The sequence below is a fragment of the Nuphar pumila genome, chromosome 7, assembly GCF_984573655.1.
Source record: "Nuphar pumila chromosome 7, dmNupPumi1.hap1.1, whole genome shotgun sequence".
Taxonomy (NCBI): Eukaryota; Viridiplantae; Streptophyta; class Magnoliopsida; order Nymphaeales; family Nymphaeaceae; genus Nuphar; species Nuphar pumila.
The window spans coordinates 118,138,693-118,159,782 of record NC_143255.1 but is presented as its reverse complement, the minus strand read 5'-3'; the positions used below and the strand labels follow the sequence as shown (position 1 = coordinate 118,159,782).

Genomic DNA, 21,090 nt, shown 5'->3' with positions numbered 1-21,090 from the left:
AAATGTTAAATAGTAAGATATTTGCAAAATTAGTGGTAAGTGTAGTTTCACAAATATATTTTTGTGATTTCATGAAATATATGCAAAAGAGTATGATATTTGTGATTTTGGTGGTTTCAATTTCACCAAAATTTTATAAATAAATTTATACAAGTTTGTGAGGTCCAAATTCGCATAAAAAATATGTGATTCTGGATTTAAGTGGTTGTTGGACATATTCGACAGGCGATACAATTTTATCACAAAAATGTCTAAAGTTGTAGTTGCAAGGTAAAAGTGTCCTAACGATGTCAAATATTTATGATTTTGGACATCGAGAGAATATAAAAAATTGTAAGGTTTTTAGGAAATCACATCAAATTACACGTACAGTATAGTCATTTTTTATTTTTTAAAAATGTCTGGCATCTTTAGGACATTTTTACCTTGGGTAGAGTTTAACCACCAAGTTCGGGATGGATTGGTGTGGTTCCTCTACGCCTAGGGCACCAGAATATCGAACCATGAATGAAGAAAGGCATGAGAGAAAAGCATTATTATATTGGCTAGTGATTGTGAGGCCCCAATTCTTGACTGGAAGGGACACCAAAGGGAACCTCCCTCTGCCCCTCCATCCCTTGGATAGATAGAGATGTAGGGCAGAGCTTTTGGTTTTTTCATGTTGTAAAAAATGAAACAATGAAAATAGATGGCGAGTGTCTGATCGAATTGATCGGGTCATGTAGGAACAAGGTTCAAATCTCTCGGTCTGTTAGGATGCCTCAGCTGCATACATCACTGCACTTCCACTTGAACATCAAGTGGTTCCATCTCTCGGGAACCAGGTAATGAAATATTTGCTAATAATGATATTTTTGTTTGACTTCACATTAGATTCAGCTTTGTGGTATAGTGGGTATGCAACAACCTGTCTGACATAGTAGTCACCTATCTTGGCATTTCTGGAAATGGGTGCAGTGAAAATGTTGAATCAACAGAAATGAATCAGCAGTGACGCTTCATAAACTTCACCTGTTCTTGGACTGAGACATTGTTAATTTTTTTTTCTCTTTTTTCAGGGTCAAGCCAGGGGTGGGCATGGGTGTCGCCCACCCCCAGAATTAAAAACTGAGTCGATTAGGGACTCGGTCGAGTCAACTCGACTCGGTGCTCAACCCTGAGTCTACTGCGACTCGACCGAGTCAGGAGTGGCTAACCAAATCCCATCTCATCTCCTGGGTTTTTTCATACCCAGAAAAAGCACCTAAAGAATGGTGGTTGTTTGTGGATTTGGCGACTTCCCTCCAACACCCACCAACTAGGGGCTCCTCATCAGAAAAGATAGAGCACAACATCTCTGTGAGGCATTTCGACGAACACTTTGGACTTCTCCTCCAACTCGATGACGCAGAGACAAGGGGAGCTACCAAAGGCAACTAACCAACCCACCAAGAAACCCCGATTTCTTCACACCTCCATGATTCCCCAAATCATGGTTCATCTCTGTAATGGTGTTAACCTAAGAGAGAGAGAGGCAATTGTCTAATGATTCATTTTGTAGAGGGTGATAGGGTTTTGCAAAGGCGTTGCACAATCCTCACCGCCTGTTTTCAGAAATCAAGGGCCTGGATGGAGGCCTTCTGACGAAGCTCGTCGGGTCTGGGCTGGATCGTGGCTGATCTAGGCCGGATCAATGTTAATCCATGTTGAGATCCGATTCCAAGTTAAGGTGAACTCGGATGACGGATCTTGGGTTGGACCTTGGTATCGTGGTGCTAATTCCAGAAGACACTGGTGTTTTTCAATTGCACCAATATCAGCAAGTGTTTTGAGAATATCGCAATTCTATCATAATATTTTTCAATGGCCGATACATCAGCAGTTTCTGAGAATATCATGATTTTATCATGATATTTAAAAGGCCAATATGTTGCAGAAAACTACACGATATTTTCAAACCGCACTTTGAAATCTTCCCAAGCTTATATATTTGGGTTTACATTTTATGCTTTTATATTAGATATACCTATATTTTCTTGAGTTTTTTCAAAAAACAAAAAAATGTAGTTTTATCGCTAGATTTTCTTGAGAATGTGTTTGGTGGTATTGATTTTCAGAAATTTGCTGCATTGGACCCACATCTAACCCATACCGACCCAAGCATCACCATAAAAACAAGATCATACCACATATTTGAGTCTAATCCAACCCGAAACTGCAAATGGACTTCTTTTAGGCCCAGTTTGGAGCCTTACATTGACATGGAAACACCATTCTCATGTGTTGCCAAGATTGAGGATGGAGTAGCCAAAAACAGCCTCTTGAGAAATGGTGTTGAAATGTAGTTGAGGCTACCTTACTCTATTCCGATGTAACAAATATCGTGAGATTTATAAAAAATCTCATGATAATATCGCGAGAAATTTCTTGAAAGTTTAAAACGACAATTTCTTGTGAGATTTTCAAACCGCGACAAATATCATGATATTTACAGTTTTAGCAGATACTTATCGCAAGATTTTTATTTTAAAATGTGTTTATTTAAATTTTCTTATAAAAATTATTTTTTCATATTTATTTTATTTATTTTTTATTGCCAAAATTTTGGCAAAAAAAGTGCAAGATCTATGAAAATTTTCACAATCCCCGAGATTTTGCCATTTTTAACTTTTGTCACTATGCTCTACTCCTAGTACTATGGTTTGGCAACATCACTGCTCCAAAACAGTAGGGAGCATGAGAGAACCGGAGGAAACTGTAAAACACCTCCTACCAAACTGAGTTGTTTTTTCACAATGCACTTACACCCCAATGTCGGTTCAGTTACATTCATTCCTTATGCACTTACACCCCAATATATATATATATATATATATATATATATATATATATATATATATATATATATATATATATATATATATATATATATATATATATATAGAGAGAGAGAGAGAGAGAGAGAGAGAGAGATTGGTTCTTCTAACAATCCATGGTGTAGACAATATTAATCTTCAATGTTACATCAATTCTTACTAAACAAACTATATAGATCACATCTATAAGGTTAGATTACATAAAACTATCGAAAAATAAAAATTTAAGATCGTCCACACCCTTTTGCTGTTAGGAGGAACCAATCACTATATATATATATATATATATATATATATATATATATATATATATATATATATATATATATATATGCTAAATGGGTTTTTCATGCTTATTTTATTTTATTTTATTTTAAATTCTAACTATACATATATGATCTACATACTTGGTTTTATAGGGATTAGCTCTTGGAGTGTTCAATTCCAATACATGGTGGGTTTTCATAAGGTTCTAAAAATTCAATGGTCTAAAATCTTTGTAAATTTTTGAGATTCCAAATATCTTTTTTTCATCAAAAACACATAATTAAGTGTTGACTCCTAGTAAATTGATTATGTCAAACGCATCTAAGGGGTCAGAATCACAAGTTTGTGTGGAGAGGGTTATGATGGAGCAAGTAATATGAGAGGGGAGTTTAATGGATTGAAAAGTCTTATATTACATGAAAATGCATCTGCATATTATATTCATTGTTTTGCACATCAACTCCAATTGGCATTAGTTGGTGTTGCTAAAAAAAACTTATTGCTTGATGTGTTTTTCAATATATTAGGCAGGTTGTCAGTTTTTTTCTCCACTTCATGCAAGAGATATGAGCTTATTCGAGAAGCATAATTTATGTGAATTGCTGAAGCACTTGCATTGGGTGAACTTGAAATAGGACGATGATTAAATCAATAAATAAGTTTCAAACGACCTAGTGATACTCGATGGGGTTCTCATTACAATGCTTTGGTTAATTTACTCAGTATGTATTCTTCTGTTATTAAGTGTTAGATTTCATTGCAGAAGATACATATTCAGGAAAAAGTTCATATGCAATTATTTTATATCATTAATTGCAAGATTTTGAATTTGTTTTTTGCTTACATTTGATGTGTAAAGTTTTGAGAATAATTGTTGACCTTTCACAAGCACTTCAATGAAAAGATCAAGACATTATGAATGCTATAAGTTTAGTCACTACATCAAAACAGTGCCTCCAAGGTCTAAGAGACAATGGATGAGACTCTCTCATAAACAAAGTATCCATATTTTGTAAGAGATTTGATATTCTGATCCTGATCTAGGGGACTCATATACACCTCAAGGACGACCAAGACGTAAGGTTGAAAAGATCACCACATTGCATCATTATCGTATTGATGTGTTTTATGCTATTATTGATTTGCAACTTCAAGAGTTGAATGATCGTTTCACTGAAGCAAATACAGAGCTCTTCCTTTCAATGGAATGCTTGAGTCCAAATAATTCTTTTTCTACTTTTGATAAAGATAAGTTGATTCGTCTTGCTGAGCTTTACCCTGAGGACTTTTCTAGAGTAAATATAATTAGACTTGAAAATCAATTGGATATACATATTGCAGAAATGTGAAACAGTGATCAGTTTTCAAGTTTAAAATCTATAGCACAACTAACAGAGATGATGGTAGCAACTCAAAAGCACATTGTATTTTCTCTTGTGTATCTATTGATTAAGTTGGCATTAACTTTGTCAGTTGCAACAACAAGTCTTGAAAGAGTATTTTCAGCTATGAATAATATCAAAACTCATCTACGTAATAGAATAAGAGATAAATGAATCAATGATGCTTTGGTTACTTACATAGAGAAGGAGACATTTGATACCATCAGTGATGATGCAATTATGAATTGTTTTCAAAATATGAAAAATAGAAGATGCCAATTGTAAAATTTTCATGAATTTAGTTGTTTGTATTTCTTAAGTGAACAATCTTTATTTTAGTTTAAAAAAACAATTTAAGGTTTTATCTTATTATGTTCATAAATTTAGTTGTTTGTGTTTGTAACAATTGTTATTTTAATCTAAAGGCTTATTTAAGTTTTATCTCTCCAGGAACAATAAAAAATTTTTGGCTCCGCCACTGGTCCGAATAAATGGATCGTCCTTCGAGACAATAGCATTATCCCGGGACCCAAAGTCTGCCCACCCAACGAAAAACTTCTGGCTCCGCCACTGGGTCAAGCACAGAATGGAAGAGCACCATGGATGGGGGTATTTTACCAATAATAAGAAAAAACTTGGCATATGCATTTTTAAATATGCATATATTTGACTTCTGTTTTGTTGAGAATGGCAGGTTAGAGAGAGATGTAGAAGTGAATGGACCATGTTCGAAGGAAGGATGGCAGATGCAGAGAAGACATATTTTGCAGCAATGGAATTAACTCAATCCAATTCATCAACACGGATTAGAAAAATAGTTATCTTGTTTCTTACAACAGAAAAATAGTTATTGTCTTGCGAACCAGACAGAACATTGGCCATGTGTTGCTGCCAAGCAGTTTGATGAATAATGTAAAAAAACTTGTTATTTCTTGGCTGTGTAAAATATGGTTTTTATGTAATGTGACTAGAGGGTTATCACTGTCAGATGCGAAGCAATTTCTCCCTAAAGTCAAGGGCCGCTAGTTCAGAGGTGTGGAGGTTCTATAAGAAACGGCTTGATGAATCTTTATGTTGTCCACGCACGGGGCCCCTAGTTTAGAGGGTGTAAAGCTCATCAATTGGTTAGATTTTAAGTCACTAGATGCAACAATATCGTTTAAGTGGTATTTGTTTCATGCCCTTTCCTATACCCTCTTTCACTAAGAAACAGGCCTCCTTCCTAAGAGGGATGAAACAAACATCTACATAATAAACATGTGGTGGGCTCCACATAATAAACTTTCAGCCAAAATGAGCTCACACCTCCTCCCCCACCCAACAATAAGTGTATGTTTGATGGCGCGTCGTGTGTGACTAAAATGATGTAAAAGACTTGTTTTCAAACGTTGGATGTGGCGGACACGCGGAACGCCGTCCCCCATGTCCAAAAATCATTTTTGTCGCCTTGTCATGAAAATAACAGGACAGGGGGAACAAAATAAAAAAAAATGCATCAACCGGTGCAAACCCCCCCCCCCCCCTCTCTCTCATGTGCAGTGGCTAGAGGGGCGGAGCTCTCTCTCTCTCGGCGGCGACTGGCGAAGGGGCAGCCAGCGGAGGGGCGGAGGCGAGGCCGCCCAGCCCCCTTCTTGTTTTTCTCTTCTCTTTTTCTTCTTATTCTCGGCTTCTTTTTTTTATTTTGTTCTTTATTAGGGCTTTTTTATTTTCTTTAATTTTCTTACTCGTCTTCTTCTTCTTTTTATTATTATTTTCTTCTTCTTCTTTTTCTTTTGATTTTCTTCTTGATTAGGGCTTTCAAGAATCTCCATTGAAGCCTGTTTGGAAGAAGAATTTCATAAGACTGGTTCTTGTAGCAGGAATTTTGTGGATATTATTCATGCTCATTGTGTTATTACTTCAAGTCTGTTCATGCCAATTATCTGTGGCTTCATTTTCAGATGCACTTTTGGAATAGTCCAATCTAAATTGTTCTGTTCATCATTTCTTGGTCATGATTTTTTATGAGGCATTGGGAATCAGAGTTTATCAGCAACCACAAACGTGGCACTTTCTCTTCTATTGATTGTTTGATAACAAGAATTCTATATGCCAAATACTGTGTTAGTTTTCTATGACTTGCGTTGATAAATGTATTATTTTTGTGATTTCTATGAACTTATACAGGGATTTGTGGTTTATATGAATTTATTTTTGTGTTAGTTTTTTTATATATGTTTTCTGTATCATAAATATTCATCAATTGAAGGTTAAAATTTACTCTTTTGCATTTAAACATGTGCTCATTCCTGTCAAAACATTGCTAGATCATGAAGCTACTCAGAGACTGTAAGTTGTTGCCATTTGTATGTTGGACGAGCTTTGCTGGTTTCTGTTACCTGATCTGAAAATCAAAGTATATTAAACTAAATCCTGCATCTTTAATTTGATTGCTGGATCCGTAAAATTGCACTGTTTGAATCCTGTTTAAGGCACTTCCCTTGTTTGCCCATCAAATAATGACAGGCTTCAGCAGCAACAAGAACATGCTTTTTCTACGAACAGTTGTGAGAATTTTATCTTTCTACTAATTTTTTTGGTATCTCAATTAAAGTATGTGAATTAGTGTTGAAAAATAATCAACTCTAACCTAAGTAGATCTAATAATCTAAATTAAAGTATGTGAATTAGGCATACTTTCATAATTGGATCCATATCCAAGCAAAAAATCCATAATAAACTTGTTAAAACATGTAAAATGGATGGATTGGGTCATATGATCCAAAACAAAGTAATCTGACCCATTATCCATGGCTGTTCAAGTTGTCCGCACATCGACATCAAACAACAGACAGTTAAAACATGGCATCCTAATATGGTCCAAACAAATGTTGAACTTGATATAGTTATTATGTAACTAACAGAACCAGGACAAGCCATCAAACATGCCCTAAAGGAACCACTTTTCCTCCTAAGCATCCCTTTTAAGGGAAAAGGGCTTCTCAGGAGTCAGGGATGTAACAAATGCCTTAGGCGAAAGGTGGACTCTCTACTGCCAGGGCTCAAACAAACTCCCCAGTGAGCAACAAAAAGGATCCAGTCCTTTGACATAGATGGGTTTCATCCTATGTCGATCATAGACGTTCAGCTAAAGCATCTGGATGGCTAGGATTAGTCCACATCCAGGTAAAAATATGGACCAATCCTAGCCCAATCCTAGCCATTGATTGGATGGCTAGGATTGAATGTAGGATGAAACCCATTCTATGTCAAAGGACTGGATCCGTACTCAGTGAACCACCACCCAACCCCAACCCCACCACCCCACCCCCCGCCACCCGGCCAACAGGGAACTGAGTTTTCCTCATGGGGGTCATTTCGGAGTTTTGGTATCATGAAAAGAAAAGCTTGTAGGTTCCTTAAACTGGGAATTTTTAGTCAGATCTTTCTCGAAATATGCCTATGGTTAAACAGTATCTGCAAACAAACTCTAAATGTTAGCAAGATTCTGCTAATCAAATGCCCCCTCAAACACAGGCTTCTGATAGAGTCAGCTGTAAGCAAGAACCCAGTGAGTCTAAAGAAGAATCAGTCATCTTGTCCAGTAATCAACAGGCCCAAATGAGTAGGTTGACTCAAATATTCGGCCACACTGAGCCATAAAGCCATTTCCAGCAATGCGTTGCAATATAAGGAAAAGATAATTATGCTGAAAAGGAGAATCTGAGAGTCATCTACCAAGCATCAAGAAACTGGGTCATCATTGTACTGTCACATTCTAGCTCAAAGAATTGGTTGCCAGTAAAGTAGAAGCACATAATGATCGATTTCATGAAAAATAAAATAAAAGCTGATACAGGTAAGGGATCTGAACAATGTCTTTATGTGCAAATCAGCAAACCATAAATCTACTACAAGTTCTAGAATTTTAATAAAAGAATTCATAATAGAAAGCCCAAAAAAACCTTATATTAACTACACAAAAATGCAACAAAACTTTGGTTTCTCTCATACAAATGTCACAGAGAATTGCCCCTGCAAGGTGTATAAATTAACAAAAAAAATAGTGGAAGAAAATCTAACGCTCCCCTACATGTATCCTTTGGTGATCTGGTCTTGTAATTCTTGAAAATCCCATGCATCATCAGCTGAATATTTTCCTAAACAAAACACCAAACAGATATTTTTCAGAAATAGCAGGTAGTAAAATTAAAATAATGAATGAAATGTGAACCAAAGGGAACAGGAATTGACTAGATTAATTTTACTTCATATTGTCCATGGCACAGACGGGCATTAATCTTTTTGAGAAACAATATAGTTCATATGCACCAATGATTGAGAATATGATGCCTTTTCCAAGCATCAACATGCAAATGTAAAGGAAAGGAAAGATCATAATTCGAACAGCATTATCACAAAACACGTGAACCATCTTCCATTCTTAGTAGAAGTTCAAAGCTATTACTGAAGTTTTATAACATACAACATGCATCGCATGCCTAGTTAAATGAGAAAACCATGCAAAAAATAGAATACAGTTGAAACTTTTAAGAAAAAAGATGAAACATCCATCTTCTACTGCTCTTGCTTTAATTCATAAAAAAATAAAAAAACACATATATAATGATATTTAAAACTAATTAAATGTCTTCATGCAAGGATGGGAAAAGTGAGATAGGGTGAGACCCTTGAAGCCATCAGAATTATGGCAGCTAAAAAACTGATAAACAAAACAGGTTCCTAGCCTCCTAAAGACTACTACAGATATGCACGAGCAGAAAGATTCACGGTTTTGAAGCCAACTGCATTATACTAACCAAGTTTGAACATACTAGACTGTGAATTGTGGGTTATAATTTTCTCTTTTGCCTGAACACCCTAGATACTTTGTTATTTTTCTTCACTGTGCATGTGTGAGAGAGATGTGTCGCTTCCCCATGCAGAACAGAAATTTCACTAGCTTTTCTTATATCATATAGATCTCAGAAAATTTTCCAAGTATTACCCAAGTTGTTTACAAGGTTAGATGATTATTGAATAACACCATCATCCACCATTATCCTTTCGAGTAAAGAGCTGAATATATCCACTATCATCTATTAGTATTAGGCAATATTCTCTTTTTCCAGCATCTTTCATCATTGATGTGGTCTTACTGCAAAGATGTGAGGACTGTGCCAACGTTCATCTCTATTTCATAATAAAACAATTTCTTCCAGTATGGGTCAGATTCCCAAGAGAATAATGGTTACCAAATAGTAAATTTGTACACTGGAATGATAAACTGCTGAATTCATGCAAGGTAATTTGTTTGCTTGGAATTATTACCAGCAATTAACACTGATGTTTCTGAAATTTACAAAATATGTCTTATAAAGGATGTCAAGACAAATTAACAAAAGAGGTGAGATAAGCATAGAAAGATAAATTTCTTTGAGGCCATCGAGCTTGCATTTTCATGTTACCATCAGAAAATCAAGAGATAAAGTAGGACAACAGTTGGACCTTAGCATGAAAGCAATGAACTGGGCGACAAGTAGCTAATAGTTTCGGTATAACTCCAAACAAAATCACAAATAGAAGAGACAGTGGAAAGTATTTCAAGTAATCCCTTTCCTTTCTTTAGCCTTGTCTGTGAAATATGTCACATCTTTGCTAACTTGAATGGCTACTTGAGCGTCATAGGCAGCCAAAATGGATCCACTGACCACCTGAAGTTGACTATTTGGCTAAGAGGGCCATGCATCTTACAGGAGAAATTCTACTGATGTTTTTGAGAAAGACTAATTGATACTCAGTATGCAGTAAATTAGGTAAACCAGTATATGAGAATGCATAGATTAAGATGTACTTTACCAATAAGGTCTCTTCGAAGTGTCGTTAAATGCGCACAACTGCATACACCAAAAGAAAAACTGATTGTTAGTGGAATCGAAACCCATCAGATTTTAAGATCTATGTTCAACAACATATCTCAGTATCATCAAAACTGCATGAACATATCTGAAAATATCTGATCCAAACTGATGTCATTGACATAACAATAATAATAAGGAAAAACTTCTCATGATATAAAAACGTGACAAAATAAAAAGAAGCTGACTTGCTTAGAGCTTCTTAGAGCTTGAAAATCTTAAATTTCAATGCATGTTGGAGAGCATTATTAGCATTGTAGGAGACAGACACCAGAGCAACATAGCCAAGCAGTCTAAGTGAATGCATACTAAAATCAGATACTAAAAAAACAACGAGGGATAGGCTCCAGTCTATGATCTAATATCTAGATCCTACGTCCAAAGCTCCTGATACTCCTAGGCAAAAAGCCCAAAATTAAATGATTCAGCACAAATGAGCATCACAAATTCATTGAAATATGGTCACAATTTCACAGCCACACACACACACGATGTACATCTTTATTTCATACAAACCACAATTTGGTTAGAGTCGTTAGACCAAGGATGTGGTAGACGGCAAGTATACATCATTCATGAGCAGATAGTTTTAGTGCCACTGTATGGTAGATAATCCAGTTTGGTCTAGAACCTCTATACAGCATAACACCTATTAAAGTTGAAGCTTGGTTGGTCGTGCAAATCTATCACTTCAAATGAATAGAAACCATTGTAGTCTTATTGTGGTTCATCCTTTTCTTTCAAATTAACATGTTCATGTTTTTTTTTAGATGTAACACGAGAGAAAGAGACAACTCTTGTTAATTGCTTATCTTAAAAAATTTGCCAATGAAAATCTGGTCCCTTTTAAAAGAATTTCAAAAATGACAAAAAACTTATAGCTTCTAATGCAATTTTCCTAAATTAACATATTTATGTGCTTTTCAGGAAGGCAAATCATATGACAGAAAGGTGGCACTTCTTAACTGTTATTCTAATTTTTAAGAAGAGAAAAAAGGACTGTTACTAGATGATGCATCTCTTTCCCACCTTGTTAACTTGTTTATGTCAGGCTCATATTAGGTAAAAAGTCTTGGAAAACTATATCAAAATAATTTCTGTGACAATAAATTACACATAAATCAAGTTTTCTTGAATTCAGTGTCAGCTGGGCAGGGCGGGTGATACTACTGATTTGCCTAAACAATAATTCTGGAAAGGCAAACAATCAAAACCTATTACTCACATGTCCGTAATCAAAAAAAAAAAGAGGGCGTGGAGGGAGAGGGACGATCCACTTTAGTGTTGTAAATTAATAAAAGTAAATAAATCTAAATTGACTTTATTGTTTTGTTAATGTTATTTTAAATTTCAATTTTAGTTTCTGTTTTCATTTTCCTATCCATGAACTAGTAAGATCACTTCATGTCTTGGCAGGTGTTCATTCTTTCTCTCTTTATTTGAACTTCCCAAGAAGACGGACAGATGCCTTAACAGATTGATGAGGACCTTATGGGGGCAGAACCACCATTAGGGACGTCAATGGTTCGGGTTTGGGTTGGATATCCATTCGACCTGGATCCATTTGATCAGGTTTGGTAATTAAATATGCATCTGAATGTATTTTTGGGTTGAATTTGGTATTCTATTATAAAATCCAATTGGATTCAGACTCAGGTTCAGTTTTACATGCGGACTCGATCGAACTTTTGTGAGAAGATGAGTTTAAAGTATATGTTTGAAAATGTATGGTATCATGAAAAGAGAACCCCGCGTGTCAAAGGCTCATGGAAGCAACTTTTGTTAAATTATGTATATATTAATATATATATACATATACTTATATATATATATATATACATTCGTATATATAAGTATATATATACATATATGTATATATACATAATTTATTTTCTTTTTCTGTACAACCAAAAACCCGATATGGGTGTTTTGGTAAATTACCATGTAATTTTTCCTTTTTTATTTTTCCTTTTTTCCTTTCTTTTCCCCTTTTTTCTTTTTCTTTTTTATTTCTTATTTTTCACTTTGGAGGACCATAAGGGGCCCCACCCATCTAGTCGTTGGGGCCCCAACGATCATATTTATGACCGTTGGGGCTCCCAACGACTAGAAGGGAGCCCCCTTTATGGCCTTCTTTTTAGTTCTCCTCCTCTATAAATAGAGGAGGCTCTCTCCTTGTAAAGGCATGGGGTTTTCACCCTTCTCTTTCTTTCTTCAATAATATTCAACCTATGACTTTAAGTCATTTTCTACTTTTGTGAGTTTTGTGTGTACACCTTTAGTGTTTGTGCTCTTGGCTCTTGTGGTCACTCTTAAAGAGTGCTTTTTGCTCTATTGCTGCTTCTGCCTCTTTTCATTATATGGTATAAGAGCTCGGTTGGTGATTGGGCTTCTCTTTGTTATCTTGGGACATGTGCCTCTCAAGCTTTTGAAGAAAGGAAGAATATTTGGTGCCGATGGAACGTGATTCTAAAGTTGAGCTTTCTTTTAAGCTCAATGGGTCCAACTATCTTATGTGGGCCTCCGCTATGGAAAATCATCTAAGAGGTAAGAAACTTTGGGGTTTTGTTATGGGAACTACTCCCGAACCCTCTCTTGTTCTCACTAAAATCGAAAATGAGGTTGAAAAAGCTTTAGATGGCGATGAGCGCATCAAAGCTATCAATGACCATCAATCCAAAGTTGAGGATTGGGAGAGTAACCATGCCAAAATTTTGGCATGGTTTATGAACAATGTAGACCTTAAAAATTGTGCTAATATTGCCAAATTTAGAAGGGCCAATGAAGCATGGTTTTTTCCTTAAGGGTATGTATACCCAAAAGGATCTTGCTCGTCAATTTTTTTGTCAAGAAAAAATTCGTTCCACCAAACAAATGGATATGAGTGTCCGGGACTACTTTAGCTCTCTAACCCCTCTTTGGGATGAACTTGCTCTTCTTGAGCCTAAATGGGTGGCTCCGGAAGATATTGAGTTAAGAAGGGAACAAATTGAAAAAGAACACTTTTTTCAATTTCTTCATGGTCTTCGATCGGAATTTGAACAAGTTAGGGCATCCCTTCTTCATAGAAGCAAAGCCTTACCCATTGAAGACGCCCTTGCCGAAATATGCCAAGAAGAAACTCGACTTAGCCTAAGCGTTAAGAGTGATGAAGTTTTGGCCGTTACTAGGCCTGGATCAAATTTAAAGCATATAGACCTCCTCACTTTAACAAAAATAATGGGCCTAGAAAGGGAGTGATATGTCATTATTGTAATGAACCGGGACACATTAGACCGGTTTGTCCCAAACTTAAGGGAAAAGTAGCCGCGGTTGGAGAAAATTCTCCAAAGAAGGAAGAAGAAAGTGCCAAAGAAGGAGATATCAAAGAAACTCTTAATCATATCTTCGAAGTTCTTCAACATCTTCTCAAGACTTCTTCTTCAACATCCGGAGCCGCCATCGCCTATTCTTCATCACCTCCAGGTATGTGGATACTAGACTCCGATGCTTCTTTTCATATGACATCTCATAAAAACTCTCTTTCAAATATTTTTTCCGAACTCATATCCTCTTATGTTTCAACGGCCGATGGAACATCTTTGAAAATTGAAAGTATTGGAACACTTGATTCTAAAAATTCTCAAAACTTTTTCGTTCCTAAAGTAAGAATCGTTCCAAAAATTAATCTAAATCTTTTTTTCGTTTCCCAAATCACCGATTATGGATGTCAAGTCTCTTTCTCACCTAAAGATTGCACCGTGCAGGATCTCCAGTCAGGGAAGCTGATTGGGCAAGGCCATAGAAGGGGTGATCTCTATTTTATGGATTTTTTTACTCTTTCATCTAAGTCATCTTGCAATCTTGTAAAAGACAAAAATATTGGAATTTGGCATGAGAGACTTGGTCATCCAAATTTTGTAAAAATGTATCTTTTTCCTTTTTTGAACAATACTTGTAAAAACAATCACATGACTTGTAAAGATTGCAGTTTTGGGAAATCTAAAGCTACTCCATTTCCTCAAAGAAGTTACTTCACCACTCGACCTTTTGAACTTGTTCATTCCGATGTGTGGGGACCTTTCCCTATTTTGTCTAAAGGAGGATTTTCGTACTATGTGGTCTTTATTGATGACTTCACTCGATTTACATGGATTTACTTCCTAAGTTGCAAATCCGAAGTTTTCTCCTTCTTTAAAGAATTTCATGCGATGGTTAAAAATCAATTTTTGGGAAACCTATCTATTCTTAGGTCCGATTCGGGAGGCGAATATATGTCCAATGATTTTCAAAGCTATTTAAAAGAAAATGGAATTTGTCATCAACGTTCTTATCCCAACACTCCGCAACAAAATGGTCTTGCGGAAAGAAAGCATAGATACATAATGGAAACCACAAAAACGTTATTAATTTCAAAAAATATTCCAAAATCCTTTTGGGCCGAAGCGGTTCTAACCTCAACATACCTTATCAATAGAACCCCTTCATCTTCTTTGAAAAATCTTTCTCCATTTGAAAAACTTTACAATATGTCTCTCGATTATAAAAGACTAAGAATTTTTGGATGTAAATGCTTTGTTCTAACTCACAAAAATGATAAACTTTCTCCTAGGGCTATTGAATGTATTTTCTTAGGATATGGCGAAAAACAAAAAGGTTATCGATGTTTTGACATACTAAAAAACAAACTTTATATCTCAAAAGATGTCACATTCCTAGAAGAAGAAAATGGTTTTTTGCACCAACCAAATGAAAATATTGATTATTCCTTTTTATTTGACTTGTTGCCTCAAGAAAACATCATAGATGATCATATTGATCCTAGTGAACATCTTATTGAAGATCATTTTGAACATCCAAATGATGGTCAAAATTTAGAAGAAAATGTTTCAAGACAAATACAAGTCTACTCTAGAAGGAATGAAAGAAATCCTCCTTGTGCCCTTGAAAAATTCTCTAAAAGTGAGTCGATCGAAGAAACCTCTCAAAGAAGATCAAATCGTATTTCCAAAGTACCAAATTGATTTGTTTCTTATGATTCTTTTTCTCCAAACTTTCAAGCATGTCTACTTGCTCTTCACTCCTTTCATGAACCATCTCATTACAATGATGCTAAACAATATGCTCATTGGAATGGAGCTATGGAACTAGAACTTAATGCTCTTAAAAAGGCACAAACTTGAGAAATCATTGATCCTCCCAATGGCAAGAAACCTATTGGATGTAGATGGGTTTTTAAAGTAAAAACTAAGAGTGATGGTTCATTAGAAAGATATAAGGCTAGGTTAGTAGCCAAAGGATATGCCCAAGAGTATGGGGTAGATTATGATGAAACTTTTGCCCCAGTTGCTCGAATGACTAGTGTTCGAGCTCTTATTGCTATAGCCTCTGTTAAAAAATGGCCAATTTTTCAACTTGATGTCAAAAATGCATTTTTGAATGGAAATTTAAATGAAGAAGTTTATATGGAACCTCCTCCGGGTATGAATTTAAATGGAAAAATTTTGAAATTAAAAAAGGCCTTATATGGACTTAAGCAAGCTCCTAAAGCTTGGTATGACAAGTTTAGTAATGCATTAATCAATTTAGGATTTTCTTCTTGTTATACTGACACTACTCTTTTCGTTAAGAAGACAGGTGACTCCATTATTATGCTTCTGCTATATGTTGATGATATGATCAGCACTGGGAATGACAAAAAGGGGGTAAATGATGTAAAGTCTATGTTAAAAGAAACTTTTGATATGTCTGATCTTGGATACTTGAGATATTTTTTAGGAATTGAAGTGGCTTATTCCACGCGAGGATACATCCTATCTCAAATGAAATTAGCTGCAGAAATTTGTACCAAATCAAGAATATCTGATGAAAAGAAAGTTGAGACTCCCGAAATTATCAATGCAAAACTGAGACTTGAAGATGGTGTTCTTCTTGAGGATCCAACCTCCTTCCGTCAATTAATTGGATCCCTCACCTATCTATCCATCACACGTCCAGATATAGCTCATGTGGTTCATGCAGCAAGCCAGTTTCAGCATGCACCTACTTCGGTTCATATGGCAGCCGTAATGAGAATTATGTGATACATCAAAAATACCATCTCCAAGGGACTCTTCTTATCCTCTTCCTCATCTCTTGAATTAACTGTTTTTACTGATGTTGACTGAGGAGGAAATCCCAATGATCGTATCTCAATTACGGGTCTTTGCATTTTTTTAGGTCAATCTCTCATTTCGTGGAGATGCAAGAAGCAGCAGAAGGTATCACTATCATCCACTGAAGCTGAATATCGAGTCATGGCAATGACAACTATGAAAATCGTATGACTCAGAAGTCTCCTTGGTGACATGGGCGTCCTCATTTCCACTCCCACCAAGCTCTACTGTGATAACAAAAGTGCGATATACATTGCAAGCAATCATACTTTTCATGAGCGGACCAAGCATATCGAAATGGATTGCCATTATGTTCGAGACGAATATCTCAGAGGAACTATCACATTACCATATGTTACTTCAGAATATCAACTGGCTGACTTCTTCACCAAGGCGCTCCCAACTCCACGATTTATGTTTCTTCTTAGCAAACTTTCGGTCTTCTCCCCGTAAAGTTTGAAGGGGTGTCTTAATTATGTATATATTAATATATATATACATATACTTATATATATATATATATATATATATATACATATATGTATATATACATAATTTATTTTCTTTTTCTGTACAACCAAAAACCCGATAGGGGTGTTTTGGTAAATTACCATGTAATTTTTCCTTTTTTATTTTTCCTTTTTTCCTTTCTTTTCCCCTTTTTTCTTTTTCTTTTTTATTTCTTATTTTTCACTTTGGAGGACCATAAGGGGCCCCACCCATCTAGTCGTTGGGGCCCCAACGATCATATTTATGACCGTTGGGGCTCCCAACGACTAGAAGGGAGCCCCCTTTATGGCCTTCTTTTTAGTTCTCCTCCTCTATAAATAGAGGAGGCTCTCTCCTTGTAAAGGCATGGGGTTTTCACCCTTCTCTTTCTTTCTTCAATAATATTCAACCTATGACTTTAAGTCATTTTCTACTTTTGTGAGTTTTGTGTGTACACCTTTAGTGTTTGTGCTCTTGGCTCTTGTGGTCACTCTTAAAGAGTGCTTTTTGCTCTATTACTGCTTCTGCCTCTTTTCATTACAACTTTGACCACATACGAATGGGGTTGTCCTACTGCACTAAATGCACCAACCTATGTCACATAGACACGGCTATTGAGCAGCCATACCCGTGTCGACACGACCCGACAGGGTACCAGTACCGGAGGCAGGAAAAGGAGGAGAAGGATTGGGTCGGGTCCAACCCTGGTCCAAACCTTTTTTTTATGTCGGTGAAAGGTAGGAAGGAAGAAGAAAGAAGAAGAGAAGAAAAAAGAAAGAGGAGAAGGAAAGGAAGAAAAAAAAGAAAGAAGAGAAGAAGAAGACGAAAGAGGAGGAGGAGAAGGAAGAAGACAAAAGAGGAAGGAAAGAAGAAAGAGGAAGAAGAAGATGAGGAGAAGGAAGAAAGCAAAAGAGGAATAGGAAGAGGAGGAGAAGGAAGAAGAAGACGAAAGAGAACGAAGGAGATTGAGAGAATACCCTTTCAACCTCCTTTTTCCAATCTTCCTGAGAGAGAGAGAGAGAGTACCTCCTCTTCTTCTTCCTGCAACAATCCGAGAGAGAGGGGGGGGGGGGGGGGGGGGGGGAGGGGGAAGGAACCGAGCGCGCATGCGAGAAAGAGAGAGAGATAGAGAGAGATAGAGAGAGAGAGAGACGCCCCTCCCTCTTTATCTGCCGTATATTTTAAGGGTCAATCAAATAAAATTTCACTAGGTTTGGGCTTGATCAACTTGGTGAAAGTTTTAAAAACATTTACTGTACTGATCCCATCAGACTAGGTAGGGACAGGTTATGCGCCCACTATTAGGCCTAGGCTAGGGTTGCAAACAGGTCGAATCTGGGTCAGACAGGTAAAATTGATATTGTACCCTATTTTAAACAGCAGCTCCAGTTCTGAACTCAGATCGGACTCAGAATGTACATAGAATTACAAATTTGGTACCGGATCTGATGTTTTAACCCTAGATCCAATATCCAAAAGTCACATCCTTCGAAAAAAGGTTTGGGCAGTGGCAACATGGTAATATTCAAGCATGAAAAGTTGCTTCCTTTATTAATGTTTTGGGTGGTGACATGCATTGGTAATAAGATGTCTTATATATGGATCCTAATATAGTGGATCCATATATAATCTAGACCCAGACCCAAACTCTCTCTTTATATATATATATATATATATATATAGAGAGAGAGAGAGAGTAATGCGTTCCTTAGGCCCCCTTTTTCATTAGGACTCATTAGGCCCCTTCAAAAATCATAGTTTTAAGTATTTCTTCTCACATATAACATCGTAGATGTGATCTATAGGTTTTGTTTAGTGGAAACCAGCTTTTGGATCGCCGGAATCTGACCTGTATACAGGGTTTTGTGGTGATCCAAAATCAATGGCTATGAAGTTTCCAGTTTTTCTCGGCTCAGAAAAACATGTTTTTTCGTCGAAAAAACATGATCCAAGAGTCGATTCCCACTAAATGGAGCATGCTAAACACATCTAACGGTTCAGATCTATCATAAAACACTTAAAACATATGGGTCAGAATGGGGCAGAACGAGAAATGGGGCTTAATATGTTCAGTTCTCATATATATATATATATATATATATATATATATATATATATATATATATATATATATATATATATATATATATATATATATATATATATATATATATATATATATATAGTCATGTCCCCGTACCTGCATTTTTTGAAATTGTTGTGCATACCCTCCGCACCCATACCCATACCTGCACCCGTACCCATGTGACATAGGCACCAACCCTATTTAATACCAATTGGCATGGTGTCTACCTAGCTAATGGGGAAGGTTTACCTACCTTCAATGAGGTTCAGCCACATTGCCCAGCAACTTATTACCCTTTTTAAACTAATGATGAAATAAACGTCATGATTCAAGAAAAGGGTGGGAAAATTATTTTATCAATCCGAGCAAATCTGTGGATTTTGGTCGGTTTCTGGATTGGATTCAGTTTAAATATTTTATATCTGAGACCTATGTCACCTGGGTGCAGTTGCGGGTACGGAGGGTACGACACGGCAATTCCAAAAAATGTGGGTACAGGGACACGGCTATATATATATATATATATATATATATATATATATATATATATATATATATATATATATATATATATATATATATTCAAAATACACTGAATATAATCTAAATATAGATGTTATATCTACTGAATATAATCCAAATATATATGTTATATCTAAAATATATATTATAAATATATATTATATACTAAAAATATAATATATAATATTCAGTTTATATACTGAAAATATAGGACACGCAAAATGGCATGTCCGGTACCCGTACCCGTGTCGACATGGGTACGCCACCTAAAGTGGCAAGCTGGCGTGTCCCGGTAACATAGCCTGGAACCGAACCAACTCCGAGTCTGATTAAGAAAAAATCCGATTAACCAGATTTAGTATAACATATATCTGAACCAAGTTCAACCCAATTTATCACAAGAATTTGCTCAGTTGGGACCTTCTCGCAGTATTTGGGACTTGGGGAGCTTGGGAAAAGGTTAGACATCTTTAATAAAGCCTTCCTAGGCAAATGGTGGTTGTCCCTTTGTGTAGAGGATAACCCTTGGATCCACCTTATCAAATGCAAATATAAATTGGTGGGCTCCCTTGACAATGGAGGCCTTCCACCAAATGGAAGAATGTTCAGGGATATGGAGGGGGTGGCTGGAAGCTTTTGAGGACTTCCAGCAGTGGATTCATATCAAGCTTGGGAGGGGGGACTCGTTGTTTTGGCTGGACCACTGGTGAAATGGATCTACCCATCAGTCACCCACCTTTTCTTCTCTTTTTAGGATGGCTAGGGAGCCTAATGTCTCTGTCAGCCAATGTTGGGAGGAGGGACTAGGTTGGTCGGTGTTCTTTAAGAGGAAGCTCATGGATGATGAATTTAATGACAGGATGATACTCATGGACCTCAATGCTCCTTTCCAGCCCACTGATGTTGTGGATTCTGTCACTTGGTCGTCTTCTAATTCTAGTGAGTTAAAAGTTGCTTCCTTTTATAGGGCATTGCTTGAACCCATAGTCACCGATATCACCGATATTTTGAAAATATTGCGATATTATAGGCGATTTCAAGGTTGCCAATAATATCGGGAATATATCGTGATATTTTCAAAATATTGGCAAATATAAAATATTGCAATATTTTCTGAGTTTTTTTATTTTTTTAAGTTTGCATTTCCTATTTTTTTGTTTCTTTTATATTTTAAAACCTTTAAAATATGTTTCTTTATATTTTTGAAAGAAAAATAACACAAAACTTGTTATTTTCTTAGGCTTTTTGTTCTCATTTATATTTTTTTCAATTTTTTAAACTCCAGAGATTTTCCTGAGATTTCTCAACTTTTGAAAATCTCTCCGAGAAATTACCTTTAACGATCCAGGTGACTATGCTTGAACCACATGCGCCTTTGCTCCCCAAAATATATTCCGTGGGGTGGCAGCCCTCGCCAAGAATGAGAATATTTGCATGGTTTTTGGCTTTGGACAAGAT

At 36.2% G+C, this 21,090-nt stretch overlaps 1 protein-coding gene across 1 annotated transcript in view; it reads right to left on the bottom strand.

Moving 5' to 3' along the window:
- Nucleotides 1-8,409: 8,409 nt before the first annotated feature.
- LOC149833139 (Pseudouridine synthase family protein) overlaps nt 8,410-21,090 on the bottom strand; it is a 28,315-nt gene continuing 15,634 nt past the window's right edge. Inside the window, exons 8-9 of the mRNA XM_090014935.1 lie at nt 10,343-10,380; nt 8,410-8,643 (exon numbers count right to left, since the gene is read on the bottom strand). Coding sequence (XP_089871061.1) covers nt 8,573-8,643; nt 10,343-10,380 — 109 coding nt within the window. The 3' untranslated portion in view covers nt 8,410-8,572. The remainder of the gene's footprint in view (nt 8,644-10,342; nt 10,381-21,090) is intronic.